At 39.1% G+C, this 15,435-nt stretch overlaps 1 protein-coding gene across 8 annotated transcripts in view; it reads right to left on the bottom strand.

Moving 5' to 3' along the window:
* LOC113514911 (prestin) overlaps positions 1–15,435 on the bottom strand; it is a 45,595-nt gene that overhangs the window by 10,144 nt on the left and 20,016 nt on the right. For 7 of the 8 annotated variants that reach the window (XM_052901719.1, XM_052901713.1, XM_052901717.1 and 4 more), the window contains 10 exons: positions 13,043–13,143; positions 10,838–10,999; positions 10,002–10,147; positions 8,917–8,980; positions 8,388–8,464; positions 7,114–7,278; positions 5,533–5,637; positions 4,631–4,764; positions 3,333–3,495; positions 2,321–2,401 (listed from right to left, as the gene is read on the bottom strand). In XM_052901719.1, the coding sequence (XP_052757679.1) occupies positions 2,321–2,401; positions 3,333–3,495; positions 4,631–4,764; positions 5,533–5,637; positions 7,114–7,278; positions 8,388–8,464; positions 8,917–8,980; positions 10,002–10,147; positions 10,838–10,999; positions 13,043–13,143 (1,198 nt within the window). Of the gene's footprint in view, positions 1–2,320; positions 2,402–3,332; positions 3,496–4,630; positions 4,765–5,532; positions 5,638–7,113; positions 7,279–8,387; positions 8,465–8,916; positions 8,981–10,001; positions 10,148–10,837; positions 11,000–13,042; positions 13,144–14,610; positions 14,902–15,435 lie in introns of those variants that run through there. The other variant, XM_052901712.1, reaches the window with a different exon arrangement.

The following is a 15,435-nucleotide window of genomic DNA, read 5'->3' as shown; positions in this document are numbered from 1 at the left end:
TGCTGATGTGGTGCTTCAGGGAATGGAATTATTTATTCCTAACTCTGTGGTGCCCGTAGGCGGGAAATCCCAGCCCTGGTATGGAGCCTCCTGTAGAACAGCATCTCGTCTGAAACAGGAGTGCTTCCTAACCTGGGCTAAAGGTGTGGCGTCGCGAGATCCTAACACCAGTGCTCTTAAAAAGAAGTATAACTCTGCCTCTAGGTCTTTCAAAAGAGTTATAGCCACAGCGAAGTCAGAGCATATTAGTAGAATTGGCAAGAGACTGGCTAGTTTGCCCTCTGGGACTCGAGCTTTCTGGTCTCTTGCCAAAGCTGCACAAGGGAATTTCTGTAAGTCATCTTTTCCACCTTTGCGCAGGGAGGATGACTCGTTGGCCCAGAACGCTAAAGAAAAGGCCGATCTTCTTGGATCCATCTTTGCGTCAAACTCGACATTGGATGACGGGGAGAAACCACCACCGACCATCACGTGTTGTAGGAGCTCTATGCCTGACATTAAATTCACGCATAGCTCAGTGCGTAGAGCACTTTTCTCTCTCGAAATCCATAAGTCGAGTGGGCCTGATGGTATTCCTCCAATTGTGCTTAGGACGTGCGCACCAGAGTTGGCTCCGGTTCTTACGCGTCTTTTTCGGCTTAGCTACTCATCGGGCATAGTCCCAAAGTTTTGGAAGACTGCTCTGGTGCATCCGATCCCTAAAAAGGGAGATCGCTCAGATCCAGCTAACTATAGGCCCATAGCTATCACTTCCTTATTCTCGAAGGTTATGGAATCCATCATTAACCGTCAACTGCTCCGGTACCTAGAAGAGCACCGGCTGATCTGTGATCGCCAGTATGGCTTTCGACAGGGACGTTCGGCCGGTGATCTTTTAGCTTACTTAACACACCGATGGGCAGTGGCAATCGAGAGTAAGGGAGAGGCCTTAGCAGTTAGTCTGGATATTGCGAAGGCCTTTGATCGGGTGTGGCATAGAGCGCTGCTTTCAAAGCTACCTTCATTTGGGTTGCCTGCGAGACTGTGCATTTGGGTCGCCAGTTTTCTCAAGGAACGTAGCATTAAGGTCGTAGTCGACGGTGCATGCTCTGATTTAAAACCTTTGAATGCTGGTGTCCCGCAAGGCTGTGTACTATCTCCGACTCTGTTTCTTCTGCATATCAATGATATGTTACAGATAAGTAATATTCATTGCTATGCGGACGACAGTACAGGAGATACATTATATACCGGTCATGCAAAGATCTCGCGGGCACATACCGATGAGTGCCGGAATAGACTTGTGTCTGAAATCGAAACTTCACTCCATCAAGTTTCGATCTGGGGTGAACAAAATCTTGTCCAATTTAACCCCAAAAAGACACAAGTCTGCGCGTTTACCGCAAAAAAGACGCCGTTTGTCGTATCTCCTCACTTTCAGGGCACTTCCCTTGATAAAAAGTCAAGTCTAGGAATTCTGGGCGTTGATATATCTTGCGACGTCCAGTTTTGCGGTCATCTGGAGGAGAAGGCTAAGATAGCTTCCAAAAAGTTAGGAGTGCTCAATAGGGTGAGACGATATTTCATGCCAGAACACCGCCTGAAATTATATAAAGCCCAAGTCAGGCCGCATATGGAATACTGTTCTCACCTGTGGGCAGGAGCGCCACAGTACCAACTCCTTCCGTTAGACCGCATTCAAAGTCGGGCGGCTCGAATTATCGATAGTCAACGCCTTACTGTCCGACTTGACCCATTGAAACTGCGCAGAGATGTTGCGTCTCTGTGCATCTTCTACCGAATTTATCATGGGGAGTGTTCTGAGGAATTGTTCGGATTGATACCTGCTGCTGATTTTCACCACCGTACAACCCGCCACAAACTAAAGTTTCATCCCAATCATCTGGACGAGTGGCGGTCTTCCACCGTGCGTTTTTCAAGGCACTTTCTTCCACGCACAACCATTCTTTGGAATCAACTTCCAGCAGCAGTATTTCCGAACCGATACGACAACATAACCTTCAAGAAAAGAGTATATTCCTTTTTAAAAGGCCGGCAGCATACCTGCAATGCCGCTGGTGTTGTGGGTGATCATGGGCGGCGGTAGTCACTTACCATCAGGTGAGCCGCATGCTCGTTTGCCCCCTGTGTTGTAAAAAAAAAAAAAAAAAAACACACACACACTACACACACGCCCGCACGCACGCACGCCCTGTCAGCGTAAAGTTAACGGTTGTCGTGGGGGATTTGAAAAAAAAAAGGAAATCCACTTCTTGAGGTTTCCAAGCCTGAGAAGAATATGATTTTACTAGTTACCTTGTACAAATATTTTTTTTTTTACCTGGTATTGTATGTAAGATCTGGACAAACTGGCGCAGAATGGTGCGCAGCAGAAGAACGAACCGAAAACATTGCTTGCACCCTGTTCAATAAAATTCAACAAGTCAGCTATAAAATCTTACTAATTCTCTTGGGCTTTGAGGGTTTCCGAAATTTCAGGGTTATGGTGTTTTTTTTTTGCATTCCTGAGGACTTGTAATTTCACTACCATATCTCAACCTTCAAGCCAAAACACCATTCAAGCGTAGCTGCATAGTGGCAAAGATACGAGTTGGATAACGAATATCGTGTATAACAGATTGTGTTCTGAAGAATTCTTTGACATGATGCCTACAACCGCCTTTCATCATCGTACCACTCGCCATCGGCTGGCAATCCATTCTCACACCTTAGAACCAGAATGGTTCCTTACAGTGCAGTTTTTGAGGAGTTTACTCTAGCGATTACTCAGATTGTGGAATGATCTTCCTGCCGAGGCTTCTTCACTACACGAGAAGATTACAGCATAGGGATCTTTAAAAAGGGTGTATTAAAGTTTCTTAAGATCGGCAACGACATCTCTGGTGTTACAGGTGTTCATAACTTCGTTTACCGTCAAACGGGGCGTATACTTGTTTGCCATCATAGTACTAAAAAAAACCTTGAAGATGACTTTAGATCATCAGACCAACAGCTTGATTACCAGTAAATTATGACTGTACTTTTAAAACCGTGCTTTTTAAAAGACCAATATGGATTCTTCGTATTTTTTTAAGGTTTTTAGTCCACCTGCGCTATCGGTATATATTGGCGGTGCATCAGTAAGGGATGATAGGTGAGGATGAAAACAGGCCAGTTCGCTCATCATGATAAATTTATGATCCACGATGGTACTTAGGAATGGCTGAAGGACGGTTTTCAAAATGATTTTGTGCAATCCCTTCCCCCCAATCCTTCGTGTTCAAGTGTTCTTGAGCCACAGTAGTTCTCTTCTCGTCAGCTCCTATATTTCCTTGACATTAAAAAAAACTTACCAAAGCCAACAGTTCCTGGTTGGCGTCGATCTCATATTTCTCCTTGGAGGCGAAGATGAGCGCCATAGACATGGTTATAGTGTATGTCACGATGGTGATGGTGAACACATCGATGGCTATGCTCGGCAGCAGCTCCACTGGCGGCACTTGGGGTACAGGCAGTCTGCGTTGGGAGGGAGAATATTTTGAGTGATTTTCGCAATCATCATGACTTGACTTTTTCTATTTATTCAGGGTTCGACGCAGTATGTCTTCGTCTTCCATTAATACCTGTCAGCTGTCATTTCCGGGTTCACTCCTCTATTATGCATATCATCTTTCACACAGTTCATCCACCTTTTCTTCGGTCGTCCTCTTTCTTTCCATCAATTCAGTTTAATATTTAACACTTTCCTTAAAATATGGTTTACATACAAGACCATATCAAGATAATCTACAATTTTGAGTGATTTTAAGAACTTTTAAGTAGAGGAAATATTTGTATTTACTGCAGGGTCAATACAAATATTTCCTCTACTTCCTCAAGGTCTTTATATAGACATTAGCTGAATTGGAAAATGGTGTTTTACCCCCCCCCCCCCCCTGCCATTTATTGGGACCAGTATTTTTTTTATCGAGATAAAACTACCCTGTTTTTCAAGTTGGAGTAAAATTACACGTTCAGCTAATTTCATTAAAATCGGTTGTGCAGTTTCGGAGATTAGCGTGAATAATAAATAATAATAAATAAATAAATATACAGTCAAATCACACAGATTGAGCTAGCCCCAAAGTAAGTTCGAGACTTGTGTTATGGGATACTAACTCAACGATACTATATTTATAATAGATACATATATAGATAAACATCCAAGACCCAGGCCAATCAGGAAAAGATCGTTTTCCATCATGACCTGGCCGGGGATCGAACCCGGGGCCTCCACGTCGCAGGCAGGCGTGTTGACCGCTGCGCCACGGAGGACGACATAAACACTGTGACACAGGTTTTTACACATTAAAGAAATACATATAATACATACATATGTATGTATGTATTTTGGATATAAAAAAAATCTATATTTGTATTGTCCATATACTTTTTATTACATTTTCTTTTTAACCAGTGTGTGGAGTTGTTACAAACAATAAATGACGCACTGATCCCCCCCCCCCCCCTCCCCCGAAAAACATTATGATCATTCATCCTGGTGAATTTATCACGAACAGCTAACTGACCAGCTATCATTCTCACCTGTAATTCCTCACTGATACTCCGCCAGTACAAATCAATAGCGCAGGCGGGATTACAAAATACTCACCCCGTGGGTATGTTTCCGACCAGATTGATCCCGTACCGCTCCTCCAGTCCGCAGAATTTGGACACAATGGTGCCAAGTACTATGGCCAGTAGCTCGATTGGGACCGGCACACGGGAACGCTTGCTCACCCATGGCTGTTCACATAACAATATTACCCATAACATTCTCGGTATGACCAATCAAGGGTATAAAGTTTTTAGAACAGACTTAAAATTCTTTAAATATATATATGTATATAATACTAGCCATTTCCCGCGGCGTTGCTCGCCTCTAACTATATAGTTCTCGTATATCATTCCCATTAGAGCTTTTCATGAATCCAATTTTATATTGTATTATATACTTAAATGATAATTACGTACTTAAGGCCTTCATACAGTTTCAGCCCATTTAACTGATCTTGAACTTTCTGTGTTTCTTTAGATTGATATAACTTTTTTATTTATGAACCGATTGTAATAAAATAAACACTAAATATTAAGTGGAGAAAACCGCAACGCATTAGTGAAAACCGCATTTCAATCGATTAAGCCGTTTCCGAGATTAGCGTGCACAAACATACAATAAAGAGACTAAAATTCTAAAAATCATTGTTTTGGATTCTATTGCGTTTATAAAACCCCTCTTATAATAGTTTTTCTTATATATCTTCAATGTACAGACACCAACCGGTTACAATTTTATTATATGTATTGAATAGTTCAACAATCTGGGCCCATAACATGTTAAATTTAACAGTAAACCTATTCAATTTCACAGGTTATAGGCCCAGAACGTCTTCATTATGTGAATTTACATCTACAATTTATATTCACCTACTGACTCTTATGCCTATGTTTAGTAATGGATGATGGACAGATTGTAATGATGATGACGTATATCATCTATAGGTGATATATTACCTTGAGGAGTTCGTTGTTGAGCGCGATCACGACGCACGTGATGCAGGATATGACCACCGCAGCCACGTTCAAGTTTGGAAGGCCTTTGCTCACTTCGATCACTGTCTGGGGAGGAGTTTACATAGATTGGAAATTTCTACATTCCATGTGAAATTTTAAAGCTTGGCAGCTACTGGTAAAATCTTTCAACAGGTGCCTACATTCAGCAGTGGCTAAAGACTGTTATGACGATGTAAATTTTCAAAGAAAGTGTACAACATGCCAAATATTAATAGTTGTAGCAATTCAGCTGCCCGCTAACGACATGCTTTCTAACTGTATCGGGTTGACTGGAAGAGATCTCTGTCAGAGATAAGTCCACCCTTGCTCACAATATTTATAAATGCTATATTACATGTTTTTTTTTTATACTACTGAGGTGGCAAACAAGCATACGGCCCACCTGATGGTAAGCGGTTACCGTAGCCTGTGAACGCCTGCAATACCTGAGGTATTACGCGCGCGTTGCCGACCCTGAAGAAATCTCTTTACCCCCCTTTTGAAGAACCCATGCTGTAGTCTCTTGGGAAAACCTCGGCAGGGAGCTCATTCCATGTAATTTACAAGTGCAATAAATATACAACATGCTTTTTATCAGAGGAAGACTGTACACAAATTATTTCCTTGTATAATCGTGTTTCGGTTTGAAGGGCATAGATGGATAAGGTAGAGAAATTATAGGGTATTGAGGTTAATACTAGCGACGCGTGACTTTACGAATCCGCAATAATATCGACTGAGCAATTTATTCGGATTGTTCGAATGATTTTCAAATTATTCGATTACTATTTTAATTCGACTGTCGACTTTATTCACTAGACAGTAATAGCTAAAATCATTTATTAGTAGTTGCTCGTTTACGAGTCCGCACGAGCATAGCCGAGCCGCGCCGATCGCTGGAATTTCCTTTTTGTTTATGGTCAACAGTGTTGCCAATTTATATTTAGTAGAAATTAGCAATTTTCGATATTCATAATTAAATAAAGCAGGAAAGTAATAATTAATTTTTAGTAATTAATTATTATGTATATTGGAAAAATTTACGCAGTTGGCTGCTTTTTTTTTTTAATTTAGTAGTTGAATTATAAAATTAGTAATAACTTACTGTCGGCTGTCGCACGCATACTAAAGGGTTCATGATAGGAGAATTAAACAAACATAATTTTAATTAATTAATCAGAGACATGGAATTTTGTAAGATAACACCAGAGGGAGACTTTGTACAAAAGTCGATTGCTTGGGTACCTCTGTTCCATTCGTGTTTCTACTGTGAAGCAGATGTTTTTGCATGACTGTATTTCGATTTGAAGGGTGGGATATGGCGTGAATTTACAGGGTACAGAGGAATAACACTTGAGTCCTCAGGAATGGCAACGCATGGGGAGTATCATGGACGAAACAGTATACTCTGTTATGTCCATGGCACTGCTCATGTCTATAGGCGACAGTTACCACTTTCCATCAGGTGGGCCGTCAGCTTATTTACCATTCTAAGATGTATTAAAAAAAAGTTCAGTTAAATATATACAAAAACGAACTTACAAAAATGATTTTATAGTTCCCTGACAGTTTGGGTATCTTGACCCCGAAGAGGTCCTTCAGTTGCGAGGCGAGCACGTGAAACGAGGCAGCGGTGGTGAACCCTGACACCAGCGGCTCGGACAGGAGGGACGACACCGCGCCCAGTCGTAACACCCACATTAATATCTACAAATAATTGAAGACTTGTCTCACAAAAAAAAAAAAAAACAATTTTGACGTAACCAGTTATTTTGATTTAAAATACAAACTATAGATGTAGGTTTGTTTTATTACATTGTTTTTGTAATTAATAATAAGATAGGATACCTGTACGCAGGAGATCCTATGTACAGGAGATCCTATGTACAAGAGATCTTATGTACAGGTATCCTATCCTATTTTACTAATATAATAAAACAATTTTTTAGAATGGTAAACAAGCTGACGGTCCACCTGATGGAAAGTGGTAACCGTCGCCTATAGACATGAGCAGTACCATGGACAGACATAACAGAGCACACTGTTACTGTATACATACATACTAGCGTATATTTTATATTGATACGCCATTTAGAAATAGTCTATTTCATTGGTTTTCTTTCCTACATCTGAAATCCTCGCGTACGAAGTAACAGTCATCATCAAAGAGCTAGTCATCATCATCAATAGAGGCTGACTACAAAAGCATATCTAAAACCTATTTATGTACTTATTTACGCCTCTAGTCCCATTACGTACCTATTATGCACTTATGTACTTGTGTGTACATATGCACCTATGTACTTATGTGTACATATATACTTATGTATACTTACGTACTTAAATGTAACGTACTTAAGTACCTATGTATTAATTAATTAATTACTTCATTCATTAATTAATTCACTAATTTATTTATTCTTTATTGACCACATTCCAAAAAAGAATTTTGGTACTTAATGCTAGGTATATAGCATTCTTTTCCAGTCAAGTCCCTTGGCAAAACAGAAATGTTTTAAAATGCGGTGAAAAAAGTCACGCGGATTAAGCCGCGGTATTAACCCTTTTTCGCATGATTTTTTTTATTGGTGAAATAAATCAAGCTGATATAATTCATGTTCATAATTAAAGGAAAAATAGTTAAGAAAATAAATTTGTACAGCTATGTTTTTTTTCTGCAATAAACATTAAAAAGGTGTCCAGACACGATCAACTTAAAGTGAACTTGTTTTTTTATATAATTTTTGGGAATTCAATGTTATGATGGAAATTTCCACCATTATGCAAAGAAGGGTTAAAAGTATCTGTATGATCACCTGAAATATTCCGACAGCTAGGCAAACTATACTGAGCACTTGTAGCGGCGTGTACCCAACACCGTCCAGGGTTGACGCTGCAGACAAAAGAAAATAATTAAAACCCTCAAAATTAAGACAGATAGGTGGAACTGATACGAGAAATTCATTAATATATTCATCAGCCCTGGATATTCTCATGGCAAACAAGCTGACGGCCCACCTGATGGAAAGTGGTAACCGTCACCTATAGACATGAGCAGTACCATGGACATAACAGAGTATAGTGTTTCGCCCATAATACCCCTCCCCCCCCCCATGTGTTGCCATTCCTGAGAACTCAGGAGTTATTCCTCTGTACCCAGTAAATTCACGCCATATCCCACCCTTCAAACCGAAACACAGCCATGCAAACACAACTGCTTCACGGTAGAAACACAAATGGGACAGAGGTACCTAAGCAATCGGCTTTTGTACAAATTATATTTAAGTTTATTTGAATAAAAGTTGATGCTTGGTCAAGTTTTCTATTAAGTAACTTGATACTTACTTGAAAGTACGCTATTAGTCGAATTCGTTAAATCCATATGTATTGTTGCGTGCTGAGTGACCACCTGGTAACAGAAAAAAATTGCATTTAGAAAGAGAAAGTACAGTTAAATCTTTATTCACACTTCCTTTATTCGCGTTTTTACTATTCGCGGTTTAAAAAATTGCAACTCAATTCCTATATTCACGGCTAAAGATTTCTATATTCGTGGATCTCTAATCGGTACATATTATTAAAAAGGATTAGGTATATTTTGTAAACGCGTCGGCAAATGGACTAATAAAAAAGTAAAACAGACCTTATTACAACTATGCCTAAAGTACGTTGTCAAATGCTATCGCTGCTGTATAAGTGGTTCGGCTTTCTATATTCACGGTTTCTGTATTCGCGGTATATTTACGGAACGTATACGCCCTCGAATAAAGAGCTTGTACTGTATATTAAGATTTAAATTATTTAAACTAATTAAATGACATTTCTCATTAAAACTAATTAAATCATAATTAAAATTGTGTTTCACTAAACAATTCATGATAACAATCTTTATTTTTTTTTCACAGAACCAGTTATTTTGGTCTAAAAATTAAACTGTTGAATTGATTTTGATATAATTCCTATGGGACTAATTTGTAAGTATATCCTTTAAAAAAATCTCCAAATCGGATAAGAATTGACAGAGTTAAGAGGTAACAAGCAATTGCAGTCGTACCTGTTTGTATTTTTATTCTATTTTGTTAAGAGAGTGACTGGCTGAAAACCAGCGCTGTGCAACTGTACACATTGCACTGGGACACTCACAGCATCAGCTGAGTCAGTACCTTTTGCTTAGTATAAGATATTTCGTATAATATTAAATATTTTCTATTCTTAAAATACATACATACATACATATCTGTCACGCCTGTCTCCCATTAGGGTAGGCAGAAACAATGGAACTCCAAATGCTTCGATTCAAACAAACCTCTTTCGCTTCTTCCACATTCATCAATCTTAAAATACAATCTAATTGAAACCCTCCTTTTCTTTTAAAGTCGGTTGACAAAATAATAGTCATTCAGAAATGATTGAGTTAATTATAAATTTACCTTTCCTGCCATAAGACAGGCAACAGCGAACGTCCCCATGGACACATGGGGGGAGGTGCCGAAGATCACGTACACGAGTACGGGAAAGAACGCCATGTATAAACCAACTATTGGAGGCACCTCCGCTAGTAGCGCGTACGCCATACCTGGTAACAATAAAGGATGCATTAAAATCGGTCTAACCGTGTAGGTGCTACTTATGACGTCGCATACAGACAGACAGATAGATAGGTCGTGTGTTAAATATGATAAACCATTAATATAGAATGGTTATCCTTACTAATATTAGTCACTTTTTACTTTATCCGAGCAGTAAGTGCTTTATATTATTCTCAATTTCGTGTATAATATAGTATATGTCATATATGTGTAAGTATATTTGTTATTTATATATATTTATTCGTTTATATATGTAATTTTAGTATGCATGTATATCAATAAATTAGTAGTACCGCATTCGAGTAGTCGGATTTTTTTAATGGGCAACAATGGAATGGTAACCACGCCTGCGCTATCGGTATACACTGGCGGGGTACAAGTGAGGGAATCATTCCTCCCCGGTCTCACCTATCAAGTTGACGATGAAAGCAGGTCAGTTAGCCCATCGTGACGAATTCGACCAAAATTAACGACGACGATTTCCAGGGGGAACCAGTGGAGGTCGACCTAATAGGGTGTGTTGCTGGCAATGGGTCAGTTAGAGCCCATTACTAACAATCCCTGTCCCCCTGATAGTCGGATTAGTACGATGATGACGATGATTCAAATAATTACTTAGTTGACATGAATGTTATATATTTTTTTTTATGATATAACAAAATAACAAACATGTCTACCTTGAGGTATATGCATGACGGCGGTGGTCGCGCCGGCGACCAGGTCCCCTACGAGGTCGCGCTTCAGGCTGTATCTGGGCAACCATCTCGCTATGGGCAGAGAGTTCACGATGCAGTCCCCGAAGCCGCAGCTGTTCACTACCTTCTTGCATTGATAACGCACTGTTGATAACATGTATGTTAATAAAATAATACCGGCAGTTACATTAACAACAATATGGAATTTTAATATAATAACCATCAGTTTAACCTACGTGTAATTATATCGATAAAGCTCGACTAGTTTCGGAACCATTCGGGACCCTTAATCGTAAGCGGCTTTGACGCGAGCGTGAGCCTGAATGCGCACCTCGGCCTGCTAAGCGCAAGCTGTAGGCGTTCGCGGTAATCTCACAGATTAAAGGGTCCGAATGGTTCCGAAAGTAGTCGAGCTTTCGCGACCTAATTATAAGTAAGTTAAACCGGATGTTATTACATTCAATTATAACGACTATTTTTTTATGCTACTTAAAATGGCAAACAAGCTGATGGCCCACCTGATGGAAAGCAGTAACGGTCGCCTATAGACACGAGCAGTACCATGAACAGAACAGAGTATACTGTTTCGCCCATGATACCCTCCAAGCGTTGTCATTCCTGAGGACTCAAGCGTTATTCCTCTGTACCTTGTAAATTCACTGCCATATCCCAATCTTCAAACCGGAACACAGCCATGCAAACAACTGCATCACGGTAGAAACACGAAAGGGACAGAGGTGGCCAAGCAAACGACTTTTGCACAAAGTCTTCATCTGGTATTTAGGAGACTTTTAACAATAAAATATGGAATTTAGTCAATTAGAGCGTTAATTGACTGAGACAGATTTATTTTTTTATATTGAACCCTGGACGGTAAACTAGTTTGGTGAAAAAGAAATTCTAACCAGACTTTGTACAGAGCATGTCTCATCTTTTGGGAGCAATCAATTGGTTGTTCCAGTCGTATCTTGGCTTGAAAGCAGGGGAAATTGCGGGTAACTGAGGATCAAGATCTTAGATTGTTTTGACGAGTAGTCAATAATCCTTAGCGAAGTGGTAGACACATTGATTTTTATAACGTTCTCAGTTCGATATTGGTCGAAATAATTTAGGAAATACTTTCCTATTTGGACTCTGGTTTGGGTTTTGTGGTATGATTTTAAATGTTCATTGTCGAATTAGACATTGATAGATGGGAATAGTGGAACCTGAGGGAGACTTTGTACAAAAGTCGTTTGCTTAGGTACCTCTGTTCCACTCGTGTTTCAATCGTAAAGCTGTTGTGTTTGCTAGCTGTGTTTCGGTTTGAAGGGTGGGATATGGCAGTGAATTTACAGGGTACAGAAGAATAACACCCGAGTCCTCAGAAATGACAACGCTTAGAGGGTACAGAGGAATAACAACTGAGTCCTCAGGAATGGCAACGCATGTGGGGTATCATGGGCGAAACAGTATACTCTGTTATGTACATGGTACTACTCATGTCTATAGGCGACGGTTGCCACTTTCTGTCAGGTGGGCCGTCAGCTTGTTTGCCATTCTAAGTTGTACAAAAAAAAACTGTTACACGTATGCTCTAAGACTCTATCAAAAAAGAATGCTTAGAACTGCAATCTCTGGCTGGATCATGTCAGCCAGTTCACTGAACATAGACCTCTCCAATAAGGGTTTTGCCAGCAGTTGACACGGTAGGCGAATTGGCAACTGTAGTTAAGCTTTGGTGATGTTAAAATATGTTGCCATGACTAATAGTTTAAAGCAGGTATGATGAAGACAAACTTAAATTACATTAATGATTTACACCTTAGATGATTATAATTCAAGTTTTTAAGGGTGCGCGACACCTTTTATGTTGGAACCTTCTACCATCACATGTAGAGGGGAAAGGAATTGTTAGCAATGGAGTTTGACAACCCCATTGCTAGCAATATTAGGTCGACTTCCACGTGGTTCCCCCTGAAAACCATCGTGAACAATTCTTGTTGAATTGGACACGATGGGCTAACTGACCTGCTTCATCCTCACCTATCATCCTTCACTGGTGCCCCGCCGGTGTATACCGATAGCGCGGGTGGGGTTACCATTCCATTATCACCTACTAAACCATCACATGTATTATATGTAATATATTTGTCATATTTGTCATCATGGTGGCATAAAAACAATCTGTTCCCTGGTAATACTCACATGGTTTCTCAGGAACCTGATAGTCGGCGTCCTTATTGAGTATATCCTGCTGATATACACGTCTCACCACGTTGAACTGTTGACTGGGTCGCGCCTGTGCCCTGGGGACAATAAAAAAGGGCTTCAAAGTCAAGTTCAAAAACTTTTAGACTTTTGATGAACGGCTTTTTTATACTTCTTACAATGGCAAACAAGCTGACGGCCCATCTGATGGAAAGTAGTAACCGTCGCCTATAGACATGAGCAGTACCATGGACATAACAGAGTATACTGTTTCGCCCACGATACCCCCCATGCGTTGCCATTCCTGAGGACTAAGGTATTCCTCTGTACCCAGTAAATTCACGCCATATCCCACCCTTCAAACCGTAATACAGCCATGCGAACACAACTGCTTCACGGTAGAAACACGAATGGGCCAGAGGTGCCCAAGTAAATGACTTTTGTACAAAGTGTCACTCTGGTAAAACGGTAACGGTGAGATATGGCAGCGATATAGACTTGGATTTTCATTAATCAATTAGTCCCAACGTTGTTGCTTAACGCTCCTTATCTATCCTCTAAGGTATTTAGCCTGAAGTTAGACATCTATCTTTAACCATTTTTAATTGGATTACCTAGTCCAGATAATAAACTATACTGTTATTTTTTGCATATACAAAGGATCCCCAGAACTTGGATTATCTAGTCCAGATAATAAACTATACGGTTATTTTTTGCATATACGAGTACAAAGGATGCCCAGAACTTGGATTATCTAGTCCAGATAATAAACTATACGGTTATTTTTTTTTTTTGCAAATACAAAGGATGTCCAGAACTTGGATTATCTAGTCCAGATAATAAACTATACGGTTATTTTTCGCATATACAAAGGATGCCCAGAATTTAGATTATCTAGTCCAGATAATAAACTATACGGTTATTTTTTTTTTTTGCAAATACAAAGGATGTCCAGAACTTGGATTATCTAGTCCAGATAATAAACTATACGGTTATTTTTTTGCATATACAAAGGATGTCCAGAACTATCTGAGTGATCCAAGGTCCAGATTGAAAAAAATATGATTTGTATAAAGCAATTGTTTTAATCCCCTAACTACGAGTAAAAGATCTCATGAATAGCAAAGCATGGTACATGGGCGGAATAGTGTATACTGTGATGACCATAGTTGTGATCATATCTAGCCGATGAAAAGTGATAAACATCGCCTGTTTATCACTTTTCATCGGGTGAGTAGTCAGCTTGTTGAAAAAAAAACCACAACAGAATCTAAGTATTATTAGTCTTTTAAAACCTAAATTTGATATAGATGACATGAAAGAACATATAGTTGCGTCATCTATTTAAATCTATATCTATGTACCTGCTCGTGAATTGAAATGAAATCTCATAAGATCGTCCATTGTTTTTTCACTCTGATCATTTCTTGTAATTGTTTGTATCTATAATAAGTTTACTATTGTAATCTTTTGGAGGAAACAATAAAGAGTATCTATCTATCTATCTAATATAAATAGAGTTCCGTTTCCATTGCGCTATAAAGGTCTATATATAATTGACTTGCCATTCGTCGTCAGTGTCATGGTCCTGCAGCAACGGTTGGTTTTCACTTTCGAAATCATTGTCGAATATTAAAAATGTTTTTTTCATACGCATCGTGTGACGGTGTCGATCAAGTTTGCTTTTTTTTATGTATTAACTATATTGCTGTTTTTTTTTATTTTATTTTGATATTATTTAGTAAAAATAATATTAAATTAGACATAGTTCTACGTGTACACTTTTGTATTAAATTGAACAAAAAAAAATCAATTTTTTTCTGCCACGAAAACCGTTTACAATGTTACATCTTCCAGTTATTTTGTTACGCCTTGTAAGGGCATGTCAATATAGGTAAAGAGTCTTACAATTTACATATATTTAATTAATATTAGTTTATATATAATTTCTCCCCCTTCTATTCACGTGGATGTCGTAAGAGGCCACTAAGGGAACTTAATTGTCTAGAGAGGAGAAGCAGCGTTCTTCTTAAAATATCTCCCAAGCCAAACTGCGGTTGCCAACTCGCTTGCCAATCGTGGCAACTACTGGCAAACCCCCTTATGAGGGAGGCCTGTGTTTCCTAGTGGACAGTTAACTGATATGTTATATAATTTTGTGAAGGCATTACAGATTTAGTATCACTTTTTTTTTTAAATCAGATATTGACATAGTTTTTTTTTTATACAACTTAGAATGGCAAATAAGTTGCCCTGCACAAGATAATACTTGGTTCAGTTAAATATTTAAAGAGTTCAGTTGTAACAAAACTATATTAACAAGTTATATTGATTTAAAAACTAAACTACGTAACCGATTTTCATAAAATATTTATGAAACCAATCAGTAA

Source organism: Galleria mellonella, unplaced genomic scaffold, assembly GCF_026898425.1.
Source record: "Galleria mellonella isolate WM207_F2 unplaced genomic scaffold, CSIRO_AGI_GalMel_v1 utg789, whole genome shotgun sequence".
NCBI lineage: Eukaryota > Metazoa > Arthropoda > Insecta > Lepidoptera > Pyralidae > Galleria > Galleria mellonella.
The sequence above is the reverse complement of the archived record's forward strand: the minus strand, read 5'-3'. Positions and strand labels throughout refer to the sequence as shown.